The following is a 24,352-nucleotide window of genomic DNA, read 5'->3' as shown; positions in this document are numbered from 1 at the left end:
AACATAAGAAACTCTTAAAAACTGAGAACAAACCTGCTGCTCCAGGGTTTATGGGGGGTGGGAGGGAGAGGTGGGTGTGGGATGGGTATTGAGGAGGGCACCTTTTGGGATGAGCACTGGGTGTTGTACGGAAACCAATTTGACAATAAATATCTTATAAAAAATAAACAAATTAAAAAATAAAATAAAAAAGCAAGAAAAAAAAGATGCAAGAATGGTTCAATATTCAAAAATCAATCAATATGATACACATTAACAAAAGATAAAAATCATATCATCTCAATAGATGCAGAAAAAGCATTCGGCAAAATTCAACATCTGTTCATGATAAGAACTCTTAACAAAGTGGGTTTAGAGAGAACATACCTCAACATAATAAAGGTCATATATGAAAAATCATGCTAACATCATACTTGATGGTAAAACAGAGTTTTACCTCTAAGATCAGAAACAAGATGAGGATGTTCACTCTTGCCACTTTTATTCAACATAGTACTGAAAGTCCTGGTCACCTCAGACAAGAAATTAAGGGCGTCCATACTGGTAAGGAAGAAGTTGAACTGTCAGTATTCGCAGATAGTATGATATGATACATAGAAAACCCTCAAGACTTCATCAAAAACTTTTAGAAATAATAAATAAATTCAGTCAAGTTGCAGGATACAAAATTAATACTCAGAAATTGGTTGTGTACTTAAGAACAAAATAGCAGTAAGAGAAGTTAAGAAAACAATTTTATTTATAATTGCACCAAAAAGAATAAAATTACCTAGGAACAAAACTTCACCAAGGAGATAAAGACCTGTATGCTGACTCTAAAACACTGATTAAAAAAGAATCTAAAGACAATATAAACAAATGGAAAGATATTCCATGCTCATAGATTGAAAGAATTAACATTGCTAAAATTTCCAATACACCCAAAGCAATCTACAGATTCAACACAATCCCTATCAAAATGCCAATGGTAATTTGCACAGAACTAGAATAAATAATATTAAAATTTGTATAGAACCACAGAAGACATCAAATAGCAAAAAGCAATTTTGAGAAAGAAGAACAAAGTTGAAAGTATCACAATCCCAGATTTCATGATATATTACAACTGTGATAATCAAAACATAATAGAATAGTACTGGAACAAAAATAGACTTGTAGATCAAAAGAACAGAACAGAGAGCCCAGAAGTAAGCCCATGCTTATATGGTCAACTAATCTATGACAAAAGAGGCAAGAATATACAGTGGGGAAAAAGTCTCTTCAACAAATTGTGCTGGGAAAACTGGACAGCTATACTCAAAAAAAACAAAACTGGACCACTTTATTATACCATACACAAAAATGAATTATAAATTCATTAAAAATTAAAAATTATGAAACCTAAAACCATAAACTTCTAGAAGAAAACATAGGCAGTAATGTCTCTGACACCAACTGTAGCAACATTTTTCTAGATATGTCTCTTCAGTCAAGGGAGGTAAAAGAAAAAATAAACTATTGGGACTACATCAAAATAAAAAGCTTTTGCACAGCAAAAGAAACCATCAATAAAACCAAAAGGCAACCTAGTGAATGGAAGACAATATCTGAAAATGATACATCTGATAAGGGGTTAACAGCCAAAATATATAATTCATACAACCCAACACCAAGAAAACCCCTAATTAATCCAATAAAAAATTGGGCAGAGGACCCAAATAGACATTTTTCCAAGGATGACATCCAGATGGCCAACAGACACCCAAACGATGCTCAACATCACTCATCATCAGTGAGATGCAAATCAAAATCACAATTTGGGGCACCTGGGTGGCTCAGTTGGTTAAGTGCCTGACTTTGGCTCAGGTCATGATCTCACAGTTCATGGGTTTGAGCCCTGCGTCAGGCTCTGTGCTGAGAGCTCAGAGCCTGGAACCTGCTTTGGATTTTGTCTCCTCTCTCTGCCCCTCCCCTGCTCATGTTCTCTCTGTCTCTCTCTCTCTCTCTCTCTCTCTCTCTCTCTCTCTCTCTGTCTCAAAAATAAATAGACCACAATGAGATGTCACCTTACAGCTGTCAGAATGGCTAGAATCAAAAAGACAGAAAATAGTAAGTGTTGGCAAGATATGAAGAGAAAGGAACCTTCATGCACTGTTGGTGGGAATGTAAATTGGTGTGACCACTGCAGAAAATGGGACAGAGCTTCCTTAAAAAATTAAAAATGGAAATATCATATGATCTAATTGTTCCTCCTGGGTATTTACCCAAAAAAAAAACAAAAACACTAATTCAAAAAAACATAAGCCCCTCCCCTATGTTTATTGCAGCATTATTTACAACAGCCATGATATGGAATCAATCCAAATGTCCATTAATAGAGGAAAGAATAAAGAGGACGGGGTGTAGACATATAATGGAATATCACTCAGCTATTTAAAAGGAAGAGATCTTGCCATTTGGACAGCATGGATGGACGTAGAGAGTATTACACTCAGTGAAACAAATCAGACAGACAATTACCGTACGATTTATATGTGGAATCTAAAAAACAGAACTAACAAAAAGCAGAATCGAACCTATAAATACAGAGAAGAAACTAATGGTTGCCAGATGAGAAGGGGCAGAACAATGGGCAAAATGGGTAAAGGGGAGTGGGAGGTACAGGCTTGAAGTTATGTAATGAATAAATCACGGGGACAAAATGTACAGCACAGGGAATATAGTCAGTGGTATCATAACAACTATGGTGACAGATGGTAGCCACACTTGTGCTGAGCAGAGCATAATGTATAGATTTGCTAAATCACTATGTTGCATACCTGAAACTGATGTCACCTATGTCAACTAGTCAAATAATTTCAAATTTCTTCAGAGAATAGGGAGGAAAAAAACTCACAATGGATCTCAATGGTCTAGAATTGCACTGAAACATCTTGGCTGGTATTTAAGGAGCCCATGCGCAACTCACAGATTCCTGCCACATCCCTCCCACATAATGCATCCCTCTGTTGCAATTCCATTCTTCATTTTCCGAAAGCACTACAAATTCTTACAATTCTGCCTTCCCTCAGGATGTTATTCCAGCTCTTACTGCCTTCCTCTCCATTTTCATCCTCTCAAAATCCTTCGTACTTTTTTATTACAACTTTTTAAAAAAATTTACATGCAAATTACTTACCATAGAGTGCAACAATGATTTCAGGAGTAGATTCCTTAGTGCCCCTTGCCCATTTAGCCCATCCCCCCTCCCACAACCCCTCCAGTAATCCTCAGTTTGTTCTCCATATTTATGTCTCTTCTGTTTTGTCCCCCTCCCTGTTTTTATATTATTTTTGTTTCCCTTCCCTTATGTTCATCTGTTTTGTCTCCCTAAGTCTTCATATGAGTGAAGTCATATGATTTTTGTGTCTTTCTCTGACTGGCTAATTTCACTTAGCATAATACCCTCCAGTTCTGCCCACGTCATTGCAAATGGCAAGATTTCATTCTTTTTAATTGCCGAGTAATACTCCATTGTGTGTGTGTATATATATATATATATACACACACAATGGAGTATTACTATGTATATATATATATATATATATATATATATATATATATATATACATACACACCACATCTTCTTTATCCATTCATCCATTGATGGACATTTGGGCTCTTTCCATACTTTGGCTATTGTTGATAGTGCTGCTATAAACATGGGGGTGCATGTGTCCCTTTGAAACAGCACATCTGTACCCCGTGGATAAATGCCTAGTAGTGCAATTTCTGGGTCATAGGGTAGTTCTATTTTTAGTTTTTTGAGGACCCTCCATACTGTTTTCCAGAGTGGCTGCACCAGCTTGCATTGTCATCAACAATGCTAAAGAGGTCCTCTTTCTCCACATCCTTGCCAACATTTGTTGTTGCCTGAGTTGTTAATGTTAGCCATTCTGACAGGTATAAGGTAGTATCTCATGGTGGTTTTGATTTGTATTTCCCTGGTGATGAGTGATGTTGAACATTTTTTCATGTGTCGGTTGGCCTTCTGGATGTCTTTTTTGGAGAAGTGTCTATTCATGTCTTTTGCCCATTTCTTCACTGGATTCTTTGTTTTTTGGGTGTTGAGTTTGATAAGTTCTTTATAGATTTTGGATACTAACCCTTTATCGGACATGTCATTTGCAAATATCTTCTCCCATTCCATCAGTTGCCTTTTAGTTTTGCTGATTGTTTCCTTCACTGTGCAGAAGCTTTTTATTTTGATGAGGTTCCAGTAGTTCATTTTTGCTTTTGTTTCCCTTGCCTCTGGAGACATGTTGAGTAAGAAGTTGCTGTGGGCAAGATCAAAGAGGTTTTTGCCTGCTTTCTCCTCGAGGATTTTGATGGCTTCCTGTCTTACATTGAAGTCATCCATTTTGGGTTTATTTTTGTGTATGGTGTAAGAAAGTGGTCCAGGTTCATTCTTCTGCATGTCACTGTCCAGTTTTCCCAGCACCACTTGCTGAAGAGACTGTCTTTATTCCATTGGATATTCTTTCCTGCCTTGTCAAAGATTAGTTGGTCATACATTTGTGGGTCCATTTCTGGGTTCCCTATTCTGTTCCATTGATCTGAGTGTCTGTTCTTGTGCCAGTACCATACTGTCTTGATGATTACAGCTTTGTAATATAGCTTCAAGTCTGGGATTGTGATGCCCCCTGCTTTGGTTTTCTTTTTCAAATCGCTTTGGCTATTTGACATCTTTTCTGGTTCCATACAAATTTTAGAATTATTTGTTCTAGCTCTGTGAAGAATGCTGGTGTTACTTTGACAGGGATTGCATTGAATATGTAGATTTCTTTGGGTAGTATCAACATTTTAACAATATTTATTCTTCCTATCCAGCAGCATGGAATCTTTGTCCATTTTGTGTGTGTGTGTGTCTTCTTCAATTTCTTTCATAAGCTTTCTATAGTTTTCAGTGTATAGATGTTTCACCTCTTTGGCTAGATTTATTCCTAGGTATTTTATGGTTTTTTGTGCAACTGTAAATGGGATCGATTCCTTGATTTCTCTTTCTGTCGCTTCATTGTTGGTGTATAGGAATGCAATCGATTTCTGTGCATTGATTTTATATACTGCAACTTTGCTGAATTCATGAATCAGTTCTAGCAGTTTTTTGGTATAATCTTTAGGGTTTTCCATATAGAGTATCATGTCATCATGTCATCTACAAAGACTGAAAGTTTGACCTCCTCCTGGCCGATTTGGATGCCTTTTATTTCTTTGTGTTGTTTGATTGCAGAGGCTAAGACTTCCAATACTATGTTGAATAACAGTGATGAGAGCGGACATCCCTGTCTTGTTCCTGACCTTAGGGGGAAAGCTTTCAGTTTTTCCCCATTGAGGATGGTATCAGTGTTGGGTCGTTCATATATGGCTTTTATGATCTTGAGGTATGCTCCTTCTATCCCTACTTTCTTGAGGGTTTTTATCAAGACAGGATGCTGTATTTCAAAATCCTTCCTATTTTCTAAGTGACTAAATGTCACCTGCATCTAGTCATCTCTGATCTTCTCTTCTCTCTCCATTAAAAGCATATTTGTTGCACTGCACACCACTAAAATTATTTTCTTTGCACTTTGATTTTGACATCTGTTCACTACTGCCTTCTAATACAGTCAGCTGTTTCCTACCAGCTTACAAGCTCTCTAAAGCCAGGGTATAGGTCTTATTCTTCTTTGTACTTCACCAGCACTTTTATAGGACATTTTGTATTCTAAGACAAAACATATTAGAAGGTAATGCTTCAAGGATCTTACATACCAGGATCTTAGATTTGACACTTGAGAAATGAAAACATTTTATGTGCATGTCTTTGATTTCATAGGAAACTGCATCATGATCTTCTTCCTCCTTTATAGTTGGAAATGGAGTTTCAAGAACATAGCCATTCTCACAGAAAATCAGTAAAGTACTTTCAGGCTAAAAAAGAAAGATTAAATGTATCATTTACATTTAGGCAAGTTTTTAGAAGCATAGCTCAAAAAGATTATAAACGAGGAAAAATATCATTGCTATATATACTATACACTTTTGAAAATTAATACTTAATTCCTCACTTCAGTAATAAATCATCTTATTAATCACTATGTACAGTTATTAATATCGATTATATTACTATTAATAAGCTGTTAAAATTAGATTTATATTTGTTTCCCTTATAGATGCCATAACACATTTTCTGAGCCAAAAATGCAGTTGCAAAATATGTTTGCCCAAAGGGCAGAATTTTGAAATTAGGAGTGCCAAGGGAAACATGCAGTGTGTGGATGGCACATACAGTCTCAGCCTCCTTTGATGGATCATCCTCCATCTGCCCAAGTTCATTAATTGTGGACATTCCCAAGGTTTTTGTCCTCTACCCTCTTCTCCTCTCACTCCATAAACATTCCCTGGGAAATCTTATAGGCAACCCAAAGCTTCATTACCATTCATGCACAATTAAATTCTGAGTGAATCTATCTCTCTAGGCCAGACCTCTCCCTTGAGCTCAAAAATCACATATTTAACCATGTATGGGAAATCCCCATCTTTTTTTTAATGCCTATTTATTGTTGAGAGAGAGGGAGGGAGAGTGCAAGTGGGGGAAGAACGGGGTGGGGGGGAGACAGAGGCCCATCTTGATACTCCATAGACACATTATTCAAAATTTTTATTCACTCTGTCATTCTATCATTATTATGTATAGACTATGTATCTAGCATTTTGTAGTGCACTAGGGGTAAAATTATAAGAAAAATAAATACAGTGTCTGGCACGATGGAGTTTACCTCCAACAAGAGGGCCTGTCATTTAATAAATCCTATAAATAAATGTAAATTGTAACTGCAACAAGTGTTGCAGGAGCGCCACCAGAATAAAGGAGGCTGTGTAAGGCTTCCCGAGAAGGTGGTATCTAAGCTTCAAGGTGAAGGAGGAGTAGAAGACAATTACATAGTAAGTTGTGGGTAGGTTTGAAGGGTGTGCTATACAAAGGATATACCATCTGCAAATATCCAGTGGCACATCTGGGGTTTTAAGGAATTTATGGGCTTGGGAATGAGAAGAGAGATCAGGACAGAGCCTTAGGGAAACAATACTTAGGAATTGGGTGAGGGAGACTGAAAAGGAATGACAAGATGTAGACGAGGGAACTAGGAGAGCATAAGGTCACAAAAGCCAAAGGGAAGTGGTATTTAAAAGAGAAAGTAAGGGTCAACAGATTCAAATGAGGCTAAGAGGTCAAGAAAGATAAGAATGGAAAATGTTAAATGGATGCATATCACTGGTGTCTTCACAGGAGCTGATTTGGTAGAATGATGAGAGTAGATACTAGCAAAAGTCAATAGGAATAATTAATCCTCTTAGAAAAGTCAGAAGGAGAAAGATGGCACAGCAGCTAGAGGAGAACAGGAGGTCAAGCAATTTTTTTTTCCCATGGGAGATACTTGAATATATTTAAATGCTGATGGAAATGATCCAGTAAACGGGTGAGGCTAAATTTATATGACAGAAAAGAGAAAATAAGTAATATGAAATCTTGAAAAAAGTGGGAGAGAGTACAATCCAAAGGACAGGACTCAGAATTGGCTCCATGTGGGAAGGAAGAGGGCACCTCTATTATAAAAAAGGGAAGAGGGCAGGCAGATGCAGAGGTAGACAGGAATCAATGTCGGATAGTAGGAAGAACCAATTGCCTCCTAAGGACAAATTGCCAACAGTTTGCATGAGACCTAGAAGCCAAACACAAGGCAGTGTCCTAGAGCTTTGGGGATTCTCTCAGAGATGAAGAGACAAAAGCTGAAATTCAAAGCTACTCCAACAAATTAGGACTTGAGAGGACAGGATTCCAGCGAAACGGGAAATGCAGGAAAGTGAGCCGGATGTTCTGCTGGGCCTTTGCCATAAAGCATTTACACCTCTAAACTGCATGGGAACAGGGTTTGTTCATTTCTTCCAAACGGTCCATTAGTTTTCACTTCACTTTCATTTATTTGAATGCTATTTACTTTTACCTACAGTATTATGTTTACATCTAGGATATCGAAGAGAAGGCAGGGATGTTTAGGATGCATAATCAAAGAAGCTTAGTGAACCACTGAAGGGCAGAGTGGTTAGAGGTAAGGAAGAGACTGGAATGATTCTCAAGATTTTCTGGTTTCAGCAACAGAGAACAGTGGCCCCAGAATAATGTAGGCAAAAGAACATGTCTTAGAGAAACTAAGGAGTTTCATTTAGATACTTCAAAATTACCCCCAAAAATTGAAAAGATCACCAAATTCTGTCAATTCTACCTCATACATAGCTCTCGTCCACATAGTATTTCATGCCCTGGTCACATGTCTGGAACACAGCTGCCCAGTTGTCCCATCTGCCTCTCATCTGCCCAAAGTGATCATGGTAGTGACCACGGCAGGCCAAATGATTCTCTGTGCACGTTTCCTTATTGGAAACACAAATTATAAATAATGGGCAGAAGTTTAATGCATTCAGGAAGGCAGGAGGTCTGACCATCGAGAGCTAGTAGAAGCTAACATCTATGGCAATTTAGACAACTAAAGTATGCAGGGTATCAGCTATGTATGGTCATTTACCTTTTTCCACATCTCTATTGAAATATAACGATAGATGGTTTGATACATGTATATATTGTGAAATGAGGGTAATTTTCTTTGACATTAGTAATTCCCAAATAATATTAGAAATACAAGCACCAATTGGCAGCACTGCCTGAAATAACTTTTGAATTATGTTGGGGGGGTTTCATCTCATGCCTATTAAAAAAAATTTTTAGCTTATTTTAAAATAATTTTTGATTCACAAGAAGTTGCAAAGATAGTACAGAGAGGAACCATGTATCCTTCACCCAGTTTTCCCCATTGGTGACTTCTTAGGCAACAATATGGAAACCAGGAAATTGACATTAATATAGAATGTGTGTAGAGTTCTAGGTCATTTTATAGATGTAGATTTGTGTAACCATTCACCACAATCAAGATGCAAAACTATCCCATCACCATAAAGATCTTCCTCAAGAGGCCCCTCTATAGTCACACCCACCATCTTCCCACCCACCATTCCTAACTTTTTTGGATTTTTTACTTTGAATCTAAGGGAAATGATTAAAGGGTGTACATAATACCACATGTTGCATTCATGCTTTAACACAGAGCTCCCTTGGCAGCTTTTGTTTCCTTCACCTAAACCATCTGCACTTACCTTCTCTCCAAATGCCCACATCCTACCAATTCCTCAAAATTAAGGTAAAATAGTACAAAATAAGTTATGTTAACTTATCCCCTTCTTGACATTTCCCTGCTCTATATTCAGAGCACATATTGTCTATACCACTGACATTTTAGTCACCAATTCCCTTGTAAAACTTTGTATTGTTCTGTGATAGTTATTTAACTTCTTAAATAGGTGCATTTTTTCCCTTTCAGAAGAGATTGTTTTATACTGCTTATTGAATACATCAGTGCCTAGCAAAGATGAAAACAATGAGTATGTTAACTTAGAAAAAAGTTTTTTCTATATACCACTATATTGTTATAGCCCTTGTCTTTAGAAGAGTTTAAAGTAGGCTACACATGTTACTTCAATAATCCTGAGAACACCTCCATGCAGTTCATCACTATTTTTTTTAATTTTTTTTAATGTTTATTTATTTTTGATAGAGAGACAGAGTATGAGCAGGGGAGGGCAGCGAGAGAGGGAAACACAGAATCCAAAGCAGGCTCCAGGCTCTCAGCTGTCAGCACAGAGCCTAATGTGGGGCTCAAACCCATGAACCATGAAATCATGACCTGAGCTGAAGTCAGAAGCTCAACCGACTGAGCCACCCAGGCACCCCAGTTCATCACTATTATTATCCTAGAACCCAGTACAGCACCTGGTTTAGACAATCGATATTTAGACAACTGAATTATCCTATGCTTGAACTTAGGGAAATTAGAGGCATTAAATAAGATCAATAGTTAATACCTAATCACCAGCTGATGTTAGGAAAGAGTCAATGGAAGATTAGAAGACAAAATGGAGGTAGAAGGGGGGTAGAAGACAAGTAAAGAGATAAAGATGAGGGCAAGTACATTCAGACCTTTGAAGTGAACTTCTGAATGTCAAAAGGACTGACAGATCCAAGCCAACACATTACAACATATGTATCTCAGTAGAGTCACCATTGTTACTAAAGCAAAGCCTGATAGACCTCAATGTTCTCAGAGTGGATCATGACCAATTAATTAGAGCATGGAAGAGAGAGGAGATAGTGAGTAGGACATTGGGCTCCTCAGTGATACGCTACTAGCCAAGCTAAGAAGCATTCCTGACCCCTCACTGCAGGACCCAGGAGTGGGACTAATCATTCTACCTGCTATTCTCTATCTTCCAGATCACTTCATTATGCGGTAATTTAGATTGAAGCATGAAGACAAATAATAATTACTCACATGGGAAACCGAAGACCATACTAACTGGCAAACAGGTCCAGGAGTAGTAATATAACCGATTGGCTTATAATCCTTTTCTACCTCGAAGAAGAAGACAGTTTGATCTCTACTCTAAGAAAAAGAGAAATACCCATCAGATATGTATTCTTTTTGAAATATATCCCACAGAGTATAGAGTAGCATTTAATAGTTAGAGTATACCCACTGTATATTTATACCTATGATAATCATAGATCCCAGACTATGCTGGGAAAATTCACATTTCAAGTATTTGCTTCATGTCCCCCATGAAAATGTCTGACAAACCAAGTGTTCCAATATCTTTCTGAAAAAAACAATCACCGTACCTGTACATAGATTAACTCACCAAAAGTTCCACAAAGCATATGCTCCCCTATCAACGCATGAAAAATTTACATATTCTCTTCGCTTATGGCAATTTTATATATGAACATACCTATATGATAGAATATTGATTCTGTATAAAACACTGATCATAATTCCCAGTTGAAATTTTCCATTCATTTAAAATAAGCATTAGAACTCAATCTGCAAGAAAATTTTGAAATGTCATGCACTGACTACACTGAAAGAATATGAACACAAAGAAAGCAAACTGCGTTTTTCTCAAAAGTGCACGTCAGCAAAAAGAAAAAAAGAAGTGTACCTCAGCAAATACGTTAGATCAAGTAGGAAGACTGATAAGACAAGTTGAACCATGAAAGCTCAATAGGAAACAAAAGGAAATCTACCACTTACCCCTGTAGCTAGAATTTCTCCATCACGTTCATAAGCTAAGGCAGTGACACGAGCAGTATGGGGCTTGAAAACCTGTTTCAAATTAATATCTGCATCTGAAATTTTCTTCCGTCCTGCAAAAACTGTGAGACCTTTTGGATCATAAAGTTCAAGAATTCGAACAACTCCATCTTCGAATCCTACGATAATCTGTGCTCCAGTGTAGCTTACCTTGGATAAAAATTAAATGCAACAAATGTGAAATTAGTTGATTCAGAAAGTTGTGCTACATAACAGATAACTTTGTATTTTATTCAGCTAAGTAATTTAATATTGACTGTTCACTGCTAATTCCTTATATCACTTTCTGGTAACCTCTATTTTAGAACAGCTCCTTATCATTGCTGATCGTGAGACAGGTAAATAATGGCAATTCAAGCACTGGAGCAAACGTTGGCGGCGCATCCTTCTACCACATGCCAGGCACCTATCACCAGCCACCCAAGGGAGCGCATGAACAGTTTGTCCCTGGTTTCACAGAATTTAGGATCTAGCGGGAGGACAGATGTTAATCACACAGATGAGTGTTAAATTCTGAACAGAAATAAACACTAAAGGAAAGAAATGATCTTGGAGAGCATATAACAAAGAAAGCTGACCTAGACTGAGGACTTCTTTAAAGAAGAGATGGTGGAGCGGAGATCAGAAAGATGCCCAGAAATTAACTAAGTCTAGGGAGGTGGGAGAAACACTCCTGGGAGAAGACATAGCTTGTGGAAAGGTCATGTAGCAGGAAAGAACGTAACTCAGGAAAAAGTTAGTTTGACTACAGCAGACTGAGTGAGGGAACAGGGCTTCCACAACAGGCCAGAGAGGGGGATAAGCAAGCACCAGGTCAAAAAGTAGCTTATAAGGATAGTCTTCATCCCAAGAGCAGTGGGAAGCCATTAAAAGGTTTTTAGTTGGGGGCTTGGGTATGTGTGGGTAAGGGAGGTGATGTGACCAGACTTGATATTTCAGAAAAGTCATCCTAGATGCATTGTGCAAAACAGAACCGAGATGGCCTAGATAGGATGCAGGAAGACCTTTGGAGACCTTTGAAGAGATGGCTACCTTACTCCAGGAGAGTGATTATGATCACTGGGTTTGAGGTGTCATTGCAGAGAGGAGGGATATGGGCATAGTTTAGAGAGAGTTATAATGGTCCTATTTGGTGACAACTGAATATGGGGGAGGAGGACAGAGGGATTACTGAGACATTTACTGAGTTAGGTAACACTAGGAGGAAGCCAAGCACGTGTGTGTGTGTGTGTGTGTGGTTTGTTGCTGCCATTATTGTTTTGGAGGAGGGTTGGGGGGAGGCCAACAGAGTATCATGAATCTAGTCTTGGACACGTTGGGATTGAGGTCCCCTGGGAAACTCAAAATGAGGATGGCACATGGTCTGCAGCTCCAAGAAGTATGGGCTGGAGACAGAAATCTAGCAACGTCTGAATATACTAAATCTGCTATCTTGGAAGGCATTCAGGAGAAAGGCAAGAGCCCTGCTGTTCTTTAGAGCAGAGCGATCATCCCTGAGGCCAGGCAGTTATGAGAATCTTGGTAATAAGAAAACTGTACTCCATCCAATTCCTTGAATGTTGTTCATTCAATAAACATATACTGTGTGTCTAAATGTACTATAGAGGTACTGGAGGTTCAAAGAAGAATAAAGTGTGGTTGTCACCGTGAAGAACAGTCTGGTGGGAAAGATACAATAAAGCAGTTTATCTTAGTACATTGTGATATGATAAGTATCATAAAATTGGTATATAAGCAGTGCTTTAAAAAAAAAATCAGAGGAAGTAGTACCTAGCTCTACTAGAAGATAGGGTCACAGAGGGCTATGCAGAGGAGATGATGTTTGACCTAAGCTGAGTCATAAAGACAGTTTTCTAGAGAAGCGAGAGGGCATAGAGAAAAGGCATTTCAATTCCAGCATGATATCCAATGATCACTACTTGGATATGAGACTAAAAAAGGGAAACATTCTATGGGCATCGAATGACCATCTGATAAATTATTTAATTATATAGCTGTATTTTAAATACTTCAGGTAAGAGTGTAAATGAAATGGAATAGAGTGAGCCAGGTTTGGTAAGACAAATACTCTGTGGTTTCTACTTGTTCTAAACCTCATCATTGTTCTGCTTCTATTCCCTGGCCTGAGTTGTCTTTCTGGTCTTGATTCTATCACTAAATTCTCCTCCATTCTAGCCATGTCCACATTTATTTTGGTCCCGAAACATTTTCTCTTTGACTTCAACCCAAAACAGTAAAGATAAAACATTCCCCAAATACTCCCATGATATTTTGAAAAATAGCTGCAAATTCTTTGACATGCCTCCCATGGAGAAATCCCCTCCTTGAATCTGGGTGGGGCTTGTGACAGCTTCACTCAAGTGAGTATGGTATAAATGACATTATGTGACTTCCGAGACTGGTCATAGAAGGCCAGCAGCTTCGGCCTTTTGTTGAAACACTAGATCTCGGAGTCATTAGCTGTCATGTAAGAAGTATGTGGCTGTCCTGAGGCCACCCTGCTGTGGTAAAGCCCAAGCCACAAGGAGAAGCCATTAAGCAGGCACTCCTGTTGAGCGCCCAGCTTAGCCTAGCCTTCAGCCCAGATGCCAGGCTTGTGATAAAGAAGACTTTACGTGATTCCAGCCCCCAGGTACCGTGATTTCCCAATCCAGAGAAAATGTGAGCAAAATAAAATGTTTGCTGTTTTATGCCACTACATTTTACGGTAGTTTATTACATTGTAATGGATAAAGAACAACTCTCTACCTCTGCCTAATTTTCTTCATAGCTCTTATCATTATCACGTATGTTACTTATTTTTCTGTATTGTCCATTTCTGCCTCCTCCCTCCCACTAAAGTGTAAGGTGTATGAGGGCAAGTATTTTTGTCTTTCTGTTCCCTGTTACATTCCCAGAAGCTAGAACAAGCCCCAGCACACTGCAGGCACACCAGGAATATAACTAGAATGAATGAAATCAGCGTCTGATAGAGGATAGATACCCAAAGTTCTGTTGGGCAATAATTTTGTAACATGGAGTAATTACTAACCTGCAGGTGGCATAAAAATAGATTTTTATTAAAACAGGACCATAACCACAAAAGCAAGGTCATGATATGATCTCTGTCACTAGATCTGAACTAGATCCGCATTATGAGTGAATAAAGTTAAAATTTTTATTTTCCTCTAAAACCCAGGGTATAAAATAGATTTCCAAGAAATAGCACTGATAGGCCATATTTACCAATAGATCTTAGTAGAAGATCATCATAATAAACTCACCAGTCGGGGTACCCAGGTGAGGGCAGTACCTCCTTGTTTGAATCTCATCTGAGCCAAAGGAGTTTTGCCAGCAAAATCATAGATTCGAACAGAGCCTATAGAAAACCAGTTTTAAAAGAAATAAATTTATATATATTATATATATATATATATATATATATATATATATATATATATATATATATATATATATATATTTTGAAATAACCTTGGCTTCCTTTACATGTTGAGCATTATAACAAGAAATTTCACAAATAGTTCAATCAACCAATAATCTAATAGGCTTTCTTCAGTCAAAATTTTACATGTATATCCTCAACCAGGTAATTTGCAAGCATGGATAATAAAGAAAACAACTACTGGTCAAGTTCACCTTGCACAGCCCACATAGATTCACCATACATCAGGAAGAAAGAAAGAAAGAAAGAAGGTGAAAAATAAATAGGAAAAGCACAAATGTGGATAATGCCAAAATGAATAGCATCTTCTTGAGCAACTTACTGTGCCCTTAATCTCTCACAATAACCAAGGCTGCTGCACTTCAGTTTCTCTCCCTTACGTAAAAACTCACCTCTCTTGCAGCAAGAGGCTTCCTTTTGGAAAAACTGTCAAGTGCTTTTCATCAAACACATAGAAAATTTTATGTGGAAAACAAAACAAAAAAGGCCAGCTATATTTTCATTTAGAGTTCTACTTACAGTCCAAGGCAGTAGTGGCCATGAGATAAGTGAGAGGAGAGACTGCCAAGGCTTCGATAGCTCCAGAATGGAAGGAGAAGAGGCAGTCTGGATCTTGGGTCTGATAATAAAAGAGACCCTATCAGATCTCAAAGATAAGTTAACATCAAATTAAGGTCAAGTTTTAAAAAATATATACATAGTTGGGGCGTCTGGGTGGCTCAGTCGATTAAGCGTCCGACTTCGGCTCAGGTCATGATCTCATGGTTCGTGGGTCCGAGCCCTGTGTCCATCACTGTGCTGACAGCTCGGAGCCTGGAGCCTGCTTCGGATTCTGTGTCTCCCTCTCTCTCTACCCCTCCCCTACTCACACTCTGTCTCTCTCTAAAATAAACATTAAAAAAATAATAGATTTATATATATAACCCTATAACACACGTGTGATTTTATCTGAATAGAAATTTTTAAAAGCATAAGTTAGAAAGAGTGCTGGACTCTTGGAATTAGGAAAAGCAAGTATTGGAATTGTACTTGCAGGCTTTCCATTTCTTCACCAGTAAAATGAGGTAATAGCAAAAGCCTACCTGCTCATGAGGGTAACTGTGAGGGTTACAGAAGATCATATAAATGAAAATGCCATAAGTTTATGACAACTGTAAAGCACTTGATAACGTTAGGCATTGTCAATTGCCACTTTTCTGGTGGATTTTGCTAGGAGATACCTCCTTTTCTTTTTTATAAAATCAGAGAGAGAGATAATAAATTCTCAGGACCAGGACATGTTGGACAAGTTTTTGATGGGAACAATGATCAAATATGGAGAAAGATAAAGTATCTTTTAAAGAAGAATAACAGATTGTTATTATAAGAATTAGGAAAAAAGAAAAATAGGCAACTTACAATATTTGAAAAACTAAGGTCAAGCTTCCATATGGCTCCATTGGCATCCTAAAAAATTAAATACATAACAATAGTTTATCATTTTGAACTTTTATCAAATAAAAAGAAATTTTCTTCCTGTGATCTAGTTAAAATAAAGGACAAACAGTAATACCAAAAGTTTACAGATATTTTAAAGTGTGATTGAGGGCGCCTGGGTGACTCAGTCAGCTGAGCATCCGACTTCACCTCAGGTTGGGTGAGTTCAGGTCTCAAGGTTGGGGAGTTCAGGCCTCACATTGGGCTTGCTCCTGTGAGTGCTTTTGATCCTCTGTCCCCCTCTCTCTCTGCCCCTCCCCACTCTCTAGCTCTCAAAAATAAGCATTTATAAAAAATAAACTGTGATTGAAATTTAACAAAAGCAACTTCTATATATCTTAGAACACACAATAAATGAAGCATTTTCGTATTACAAATAGTTTAATATAATAAGAATGCTAAGTGGTTTTCTGTGTAGAAGTCCCAATTGACTTCAGATAGAAAAGGCAACGATTTCTTTAATATCATTTTGTGTTAAAGCACAGTTTGCTGTAAATAGGGTTGTGAGAGCTCCTAGGTATAGTGTGAGTGTTTGAATGGTTTTGTTGTGCTCCAGGAGTGGATGGAAGCGAATTAATAGAAAGACCCTAGCTACTACTGTGGTGCTTGAGTAGAATAGGGCAGAGATGGGTGTAGGTTTCTCTATAGCAGATGGAAGTCATGGGTGCAGGCCAAACTGGGCAGATTTACCAGTGGCTATAATGAATCCTACATCTCCAATGCGGTTGTAGAGAATTGCTTGTAGGGCAGCAAATACCAAAATTAAGGATATATCAATAGTAGTTTTAATAGTAAAATGGACTTAGTAACACAGTGGCAATAAATTGTTACTACTTTAATTTCATGTGCAGGTAACTTTAAAGACCCAAGAGGGAAGAATGCAACTTACTTGAGCCAACCAAATGTTATTTCCCATGTCGCTCATCTTTATCATAGAGAAGAGTGTGACATTCTTGCCTACTTGAAGCTCATTAATGGGCTCGATCTCTAACAATCCAGTCTCGTCTATAGTGTCAGCAGTATCTATGGTCTCAAAATCCCAGATCTTATAAAATAAGAAAATATTTCAATCAATCAGCAGTTTCTGAATTTACATTTTCTGTAAGAAAAGGCTCTGACTTTTTTTTTTTCAAAAGTCATTTCTTCTTGTTGCATGCAAATTAGTGAGTAGGGGTAATGACAACACCAGCCAAAACTCAACCCCTGGGATATTGGTTCCAACTGGAGGATAATAAATTATGATCATTTCCTTTGTATGGATGGAGCTTAGTGAGAAAACTCAGCCTGAATAAAAATTCTAATTAGCCCAGAGTAAACTTGATGTCAAGGGGTCTATCAGGTCTTTCTGCATGTAAAGTGGCCATTTGGAGTAAATGGTTTGGTTATTTGGCAAGACACTGTAATGAGCCCTGTTTTGATTTTACCAGTGGGCCTCTGGAAAGGGGAAATAGACTTCATGATCCATACTCAATCCTCATTACAAGCAGAGAAAAGGTGTGTAGATGAGGTTGTCATGAGAAAGTGTTTTTCACCATTGATTTAGACTGTACTATTCAGGTAAGGATTGCTGTTCTGGGACAGACAACAGAACACTATGGAAAGCATGAGGGAGCAGTTTCACCTCACACAGCAGAGAGATTGAGAAGGACTTCCTGCACAAAGTCCCAGAGCCCACCCTGGATGGATCTGTTGACACACTCCACCCCATTAACCCATACTCAATAACTCAGCCTTAGGGAAAGTAACTTCAGGGAGGACTGGTGCTGTCCCATAGACTAGCCCCACAGGGGAGAGACCCAGATCCACAGGTCAAATGGACTCCTGGGAGTTGGGCTAGGTTTTTCCCAAAGGGTTAGAGGTAGAGATTTACTATAAAAGACTAAAGAGATTAGGGTGACATTTAAAAAGGAAGCCAGTTTAGAAATTAGTGGTGTTCATTAAAGGACCATCTGTGAAGTATTTAATTTCTTTAATCTTGAGATTTCCCTTCAGTTGGTATTTTGACATTTTGGGGTGACCTATATCTTAGATGGACAGTAAATACGCTATATGACAAAAGAAAGGACATAAAAATTTCCAGAGCAATTAGTAAAATCTAACAAAATTAAATTTAATATGGTAAACGCAAAAATTTATACTTGGGTTCAAAAAGCCAATGGTAAGAAGACAGACTGGGAGAGATATAGCTAGACGTTGTAATCTCAATATATGTCAACAGGGTGACGAGATTATTTTCTAAAATACAGTCTTACTTCTGAAAATAATACTTCCTAAGGAAAGTCCAGAGAATACTACCACTTTCTTGGAAAGGCACCAGTAGGAATATGTGCCAAAAGGACCACAGGGCAAATCATAAGCCTCCAGGTTTGCCAGCAACAGCAGGGTCCATATACATGGGTGGGTGGGAGAAGTGGTCTGATAACTACTAGTGGGACTTAGATGCTGGAGCAATGTTCCAGCTTAGCCCACACCATGGGCAAGATAGTGTCCACAGGGGAGGACAAGTGAGTTCACCAGTGTAAAGAGAAAAGAGAGTGTAGTATCCACAGGCAAACCCTATCAGCTCACTTTTGAGTGTATTTCTAGTTAGTAACCTCAGTCAAAAATAAGAATGTTTGGTACTTTCATCCCTAAAACATGACCCATTCACACTGCGTGTTTTGAAAGGACACCTGTGTCCACTGTTTATAGTCTGCTAAAATAGGTTTTCATTTTCCCAAACTACTATTTCAATCAGAGAATCAAAATAACAAAAGGTCCCCTCAGAAAATTTCACTGCTAAGATGCTATAAATTAATTTTGACTAGAATTTAAATATTTACCACAAGGAAAGTATGATTTTAAATGCGCTGGCCGTAGGAGTAAATGACCACTGATGTCCTTTATAAAGTGACCTTTGTGAGAAGTAAAAATCTGATAACACCAGTAGGGCGATCTGTAAGTCTTTGATGTGGGCCCTCCTGACCAAGCGTCAAGAAAACTTACCCTAATACATCCATCTGCCCCGATAGTGATGACTTCACCCTCATCCAGCACTATCTGGTTAATGGGACCCTGATGACAAGACTTTCTTGCAGCTCGACAAAGCTCAACTTTGATGAGGCCGCCTTCCCACACCAGCATGTTGCCCCACTCTGACCCTGAGAGCACCTGGCAGGGATGCAGAAAGGGAGGAATGTGCATTAAAACAGACAAAAGTGGATATTTATGCCTCACATTCAGGTGGGATTTATTTTTAAAGATTTTGTACTTACATAATCAAGAGAAGCAAAGTATAGAAAAATAAGAAAATGTAGAAATGAAAATTCACTACTTCAAAAACAAGCACTAATCACATTGTGATGGGTTTCCTCCTAGCATTATGCACAGTGTTACATCACTGTGATTACGCTCTAAGTTGCTGGTAATTTTTCAAATATATCTGAAATAGCCTTCTTTGCCTAGCTCTTAAGGGCCTAATCCAGGAGTGGAATTACGGAGTCAAAAATTAGAGACATTTTTAACCTCTTGATAGACGAGTTTCTACTTTTTAAGAGTGATAATATCAAATGTTACAAGTTTTTTAAACTGTGAACTCAGAAAAATTACTGAACTCAGAAGATTATAGCATAATAATATCCAATTTCAAACAAGAACAATCATCTGGAACCAGTTCCTATTAATCCATTTAATCAAGCACATCCAAGTATGTACCGCCAAACACTAGTTCTTAGGAATTTTAACTGGTATTACATAATAAGTCATACTAATTAAGTATCGATTCTGTGCCAAGTGATACTTGAGCACTTTACATACATTAATCTTAAAACCTCATATGAACTAGGTATATTTATTGAGGGTACCATGTACAGTTATGCAGGTTGGCCACTTTATTTTCCCAGAAAACATAGTTTTCCTCATTCACACAAGGGAATCATATGGATCAATAGGAGTCCTAACTATTATTATTCCCATTTTATAAAGAAAAAAACTGAACAGAACAGTTAAGTGGCTTGCACAAAATACCAATAGGAATCAGGATTTTCACCCAGGAACCTTGGCTCAAAAGCTCCTCTTCTAACATTAACTCAGAAGACATATGCTTGGATAAACAAAATCAGACAACTTTCTTTTCTTTAGGATCCCCTGGAAACTTTAATATAGATCACTGAAAGAAATTTCTAGATACAAAGGAATTTGACCAGGAAAGTCTTATTTTTACAGAGATTCTGTGCAGACTAATGTTCCATGAAACACCTTTGGGGAAACTCGGATCTAATTCTTGCCTGCCTGCTCCAGCATTCTGCACCCCATTTCCTTCATGCCAAGTAATTTACTCCATCTTTTCTACATCCCCAGTCTACTAATCTTATCCATTCTACCTGGTTTACCTATTATTAAACCTCAGCTAACTTTGGATAATCTTTATCTCGACTTGCTTTCTTCTGTCCAGTGACAAAACCACCCAAAGCCACGGATACCTGGAAGACTTTCCCTTCTGAAATGTCACTCATGTCTAGCTTTCTTTTTCCATTTGTCCTGAAAAATGAAATGAAAGTAATATCTTCCTTCTTAGCTCATCTCCTTGACTCCAGATTTTCCTTCCTCCAACTCATTTGGCATTTTGTGGCCAGATCAAAACATAACTTCATTTTCAACTCTACTCTTCCAATGTATAGTAGTTCTGCCTGGCTGTTAATCTCCTCATACACTAGGACCCAACCATATTTCTCAACCTAGTTTCCCACTCTTTCCCAACATAAATGCTCCCTCCTAAGTAGAATTCCAAATATTAGCTATTTATTCCTAACTCTAAACATTTCCTTTTGTGTGTCTCTCATTTAAAATGGCTTCTTTTTTCTGCACAGCGAAGGAAACCATCAGCAAAACTAAAAGGCAACTGACAGAATGGGAGAAGATATTTGCAAATGACATATCAGATAAAGGGTTAGTATCCAAAATCTATAAAGAACTTATCAAACTCAACACCCAAAAAACAAAGAATCCAGTGAAGAAACGGGCAAAAGACATGGATAGACACTTCTCCAAAGAAGACATCCAGAAGGCCAACCGACACGTGAAAAAATGCTCAACGTCACTCATCATCAGGGAAATACAAATCAAAACCACAATGAGATGCCACCTCACACCTGTCAGAATAGCTAACATTAACAACTCTGGCAACAACACTATGTTGGCCAGGATGCGGAGAAAGAGGAACTCTTTAGCATTGTTGGTGGCAATGCAAGCTGGTGCAGCCACTCTGGAAGACAGTATGGAGGTGCCTCAAAAAAACTAAAAATCGAACAACCCTACGACCCAGCAATTGCACTATTAGGCATTTATCCACGGGGTACAGGTGTGCTGTTTCGAAGGGACACATGCACCCCCATGTTTATAGCAGCACTATCAACAATAGCCAAAGTATGGAAAGAGTCCAAATGTCCATCGATGGATGACTCGATAAAGCAGATGTGATACACACACACACACACACACACACACACACACACACACACACACTGGAGTATTACTCGGCAATCAAAAAGAATGAAATCTTGCCATTTGCAATGATGTGGATGGAACTGGAGGGTATTATGCTAAGTGAAATTAGTCAGAGAAAGACAAAAATCATATGACTTCACTCATATGAGGACTTTAAGAGACAAAACAGATGAACAATAAGGGAAGGGAAACAAAAATAATATAAAAACAGGGAGGGGGACAAAACAGAAGAGACTCATAAATATGGAGAACAAACTGAGGCTTACTGGAGGGGTTGTGGGAGGGGGGATGGGCTAAATGGGTAAGGGGCACTAAGGAATCTACTCCTGAAATCATTGTTGCACTATATGCTAACTAATTTGGATATAAATTTAAAAAAATAAAAAATAAAACAAGTTAAAAATAAATAAAATGGCTTCTTTTCTCCCTACATACACATGAATCCTACTGAACCTTTTAAAGATCTATCTTGTGGCATGTTTTAACCATCTTTATCCTAGATTAATTCTTGTAGGATTCAGAATTTGAAGCTAAAATGACTTATGATCATTTTAAAGGTTTGGATATGTATTTGACCAGCATCCAAGAATTGTTATTTCCCCCCACACAACATGATTTCAGATTGAGAATATCTACTAGGTAGATACTAGGTAGAGAATATCTACTAGGAAGCCCATTTTGTTCCTCAAAATTATATTTGTATGCTGGCATTTACTTATAACGGAGACATTCACAAATAATACTATATAACTCATCCTAATAGGAAGCCAAATGCATCATTAATGCAGAACTGACCCTATAGGCAAGATGCCCATAAATTTTGTAAGAGGAAGAGAGAAGATAAACTAACAATGTTACAGAATAAACAGGCACAGTGGGTCTGTAGGAGCCACCATAGGGTGGTTCAGTCTTCCTAAATAATAATCTGACAATAAAAACAAAAGCTGCAAGACTATATACAACTTTGAGCTAGGAAGTCCTCTTGGACCATCATGACAAAAGAGGAGGGAAAGATAAACATTATAAACACTGCAACTCCATGGCGTAATAAAAAATGACAATATGTCACTATGTTAATATATTAAATGTTATGTATTTGTATAATATTTAGTAGACACAAAACAAAAATAATATTTATATGTGGATTAGGACAATTCTGTGAAAGTATATTAATTAAAATTGATAATCTGAAGAAGCAAAATGAAATGTTCATTATATTCACAATTATAGTATTCATTAGTACTAACATTGGCAGTGCTTTTCACAATGCATAATGTGCTTTCATCTATTTTCATCACTTGGAAACATAATCTTATTATTGTAGAATAGTGGCTACACTCACCTTCCCATCTGGGAGCTCCATGTAACCTTCTATATCAGTAGTGGCTGTTTTGCCAAATCGACCCAATGAACCCTGAAGCTTGAGACCAGTGAATGTTAGAGCCATTTCCCAGAACCTGTAAACAAACCAGAAGGTGATTGAATGTACCTCAAAGAGGCTTTATTTATTTTTATTATCACCCAAGCATTTACATGTTTCATCGTCACATATTATCTCATTTATTCATTCATCTAATATGTATTAAGTATCAACTACCTGTCAGGAAAGCTCTAGGCAATATGAATTCAGCATTGAGCAAAACAGACAAAATAAACTCCCTGCCTTTGTGGATATTATATCTGAGACTCCTGCTGTCCTATGCAGTCAACTGTAGCCAAGTTTGACTATTTTAACTTAGACTTAATAAATTAACGCTAAATAAAATTTAAAGCTCAGTGTTTCTGTCAGACCAGCCAATTTCAAGTATTCAATAGCTACATGTAGCTAGTGTCTACTAGGTTGGATAGCACAGAACATTCCATCCTGGCAGAAAGTTCTATTGGATACTACCATTTCAGAACATGTAAAAGTTTTCCAAAAAATTCCAATTTACTTGCTGTGTAACTTAAGAGTGAGTTTCTAAATAACACTGTGCCCTCATTCCTTCATGTATACAGTGAGCATATTAGTAGTACCAACCTCATAAAATTACTGAAAAATGCTTAGAACAGTGCCTAGCACATAAAAGCAGTAACAATCAACATTTATTCATTAATATTTCTTATTAATAGTCTAAGCAATGAACAGTCAGATGATGAAAACCATGTAGGAAAAAGAATCTGGTCTACCAACTAGATATAAAATAGATAATGGATGATATCAACAAGCCAATGTGAAGCCAAAAGCTTAAATAACAAACATCCTTCTCCAAGGCTATGGTAGGTCCTCTATTCACACATTTCCATATACTTTGTTTCTTTCATAGCACTTCACACATGAAATTATTCCATTTCTATCCCTCTACAAAGACACAGTACATAGAAAATATGCACTTTACTAAATGATGGGCAAATGTAAAAGAATTGGACATTTTTAGCCTATAGCTAGCAGAAGATTACTTGAGAATTCCCCCAAGTTTCTATTTAAAAATCTGTTCAATTAGGGGCACCTGGGTGGCTCAGTCGGTTAAGCGGCCGACTTCGGCTCAGGTCATGATCTCGCGGTCTGTGAGTTCAGGCTCCGTGTCGGGCTCTGTGCTGACAGCTCAGAGCCTGGAGCCTGTTTCAGATTCTGTGTCTCCCTCTCTCTGACCCTCCCCCGTTCATGCTCTGTCTCTCTCTGTCTCAAAAATAAATAAACGTTAAAAAAAATTTT

At 37.8% G+C, this 24,352-nt stretch overlaps 1 protein-coding gene across 1 annotated transcript in view; it reads right to left on the bottom strand.

The window, feature by feature from the left end:
• Nucleotides 1-24,352, bottom strand: part of CFAP44 (cilia and flagella associated protein 44) — a 157,295-nt gene that overhangs the window by 105,565 nt on the left and 27,378 nt on the right. Inside the window, exons 8-16 of the mRNA XM_030330062.1 lie at nucleotides 23,000-23,114; nucleotides 19,159-19,323; nucleotides 17,063-17,218; nucleotides 16,096-16,143; nucleotides 15,217-15,316; nucleotides 14,519-14,613; nucleotides 11,196-11,405; nucleotides 10,437-10,547; nucleotides 5,770-5,928 (exon numbers count right to left, since the gene is read on the bottom strand). Coding sequence (XP_030185922.1) covers nucleotides 5,770-5,928; nucleotides 10,437-10,547; nucleotides 11,196-11,405; nucleotides 14,519-14,613; nucleotides 15,217-15,316; nucleotides 16,096-16,143; nucleotides 17,063-17,218; nucleotides 19,159-19,323; nucleotides 23,000-23,114 — 1,159 coding nt within the window. The remainder of the gene's footprint in view (nucleotides 1-5,769; nucleotides 5,929-10,436; nucleotides 10,548-11,195; nucleotides 11,406-14,518; nucleotides 14,614-15,216; nucleotides 15,317-16,095; nucleotides 16,144-17,062; nucleotides 17,219-19,158; nucleotides 19,324-22,999; nucleotides 23,115-24,352) is intronic.

The sequence above is a fragment of the Lynx canadensis genome, chromosome C2 (assembly GCF_007474595.2).
Source record: "Lynx canadensis isolate LIC74 chromosome C2, mLynCan4.pri.v2, whole genome shotgun sequence".
Classification (NCBI taxonomy): Eukaryota; Metazoa; Chordata; class Mammalia; order Carnivora; family Felidae; genus Lynx; species Lynx canadensis.
The sequence above is the reverse complement of the archived record's forward strand: the minus strand, read 5'-3'. Positions and strand labels throughout refer to the sequence as shown.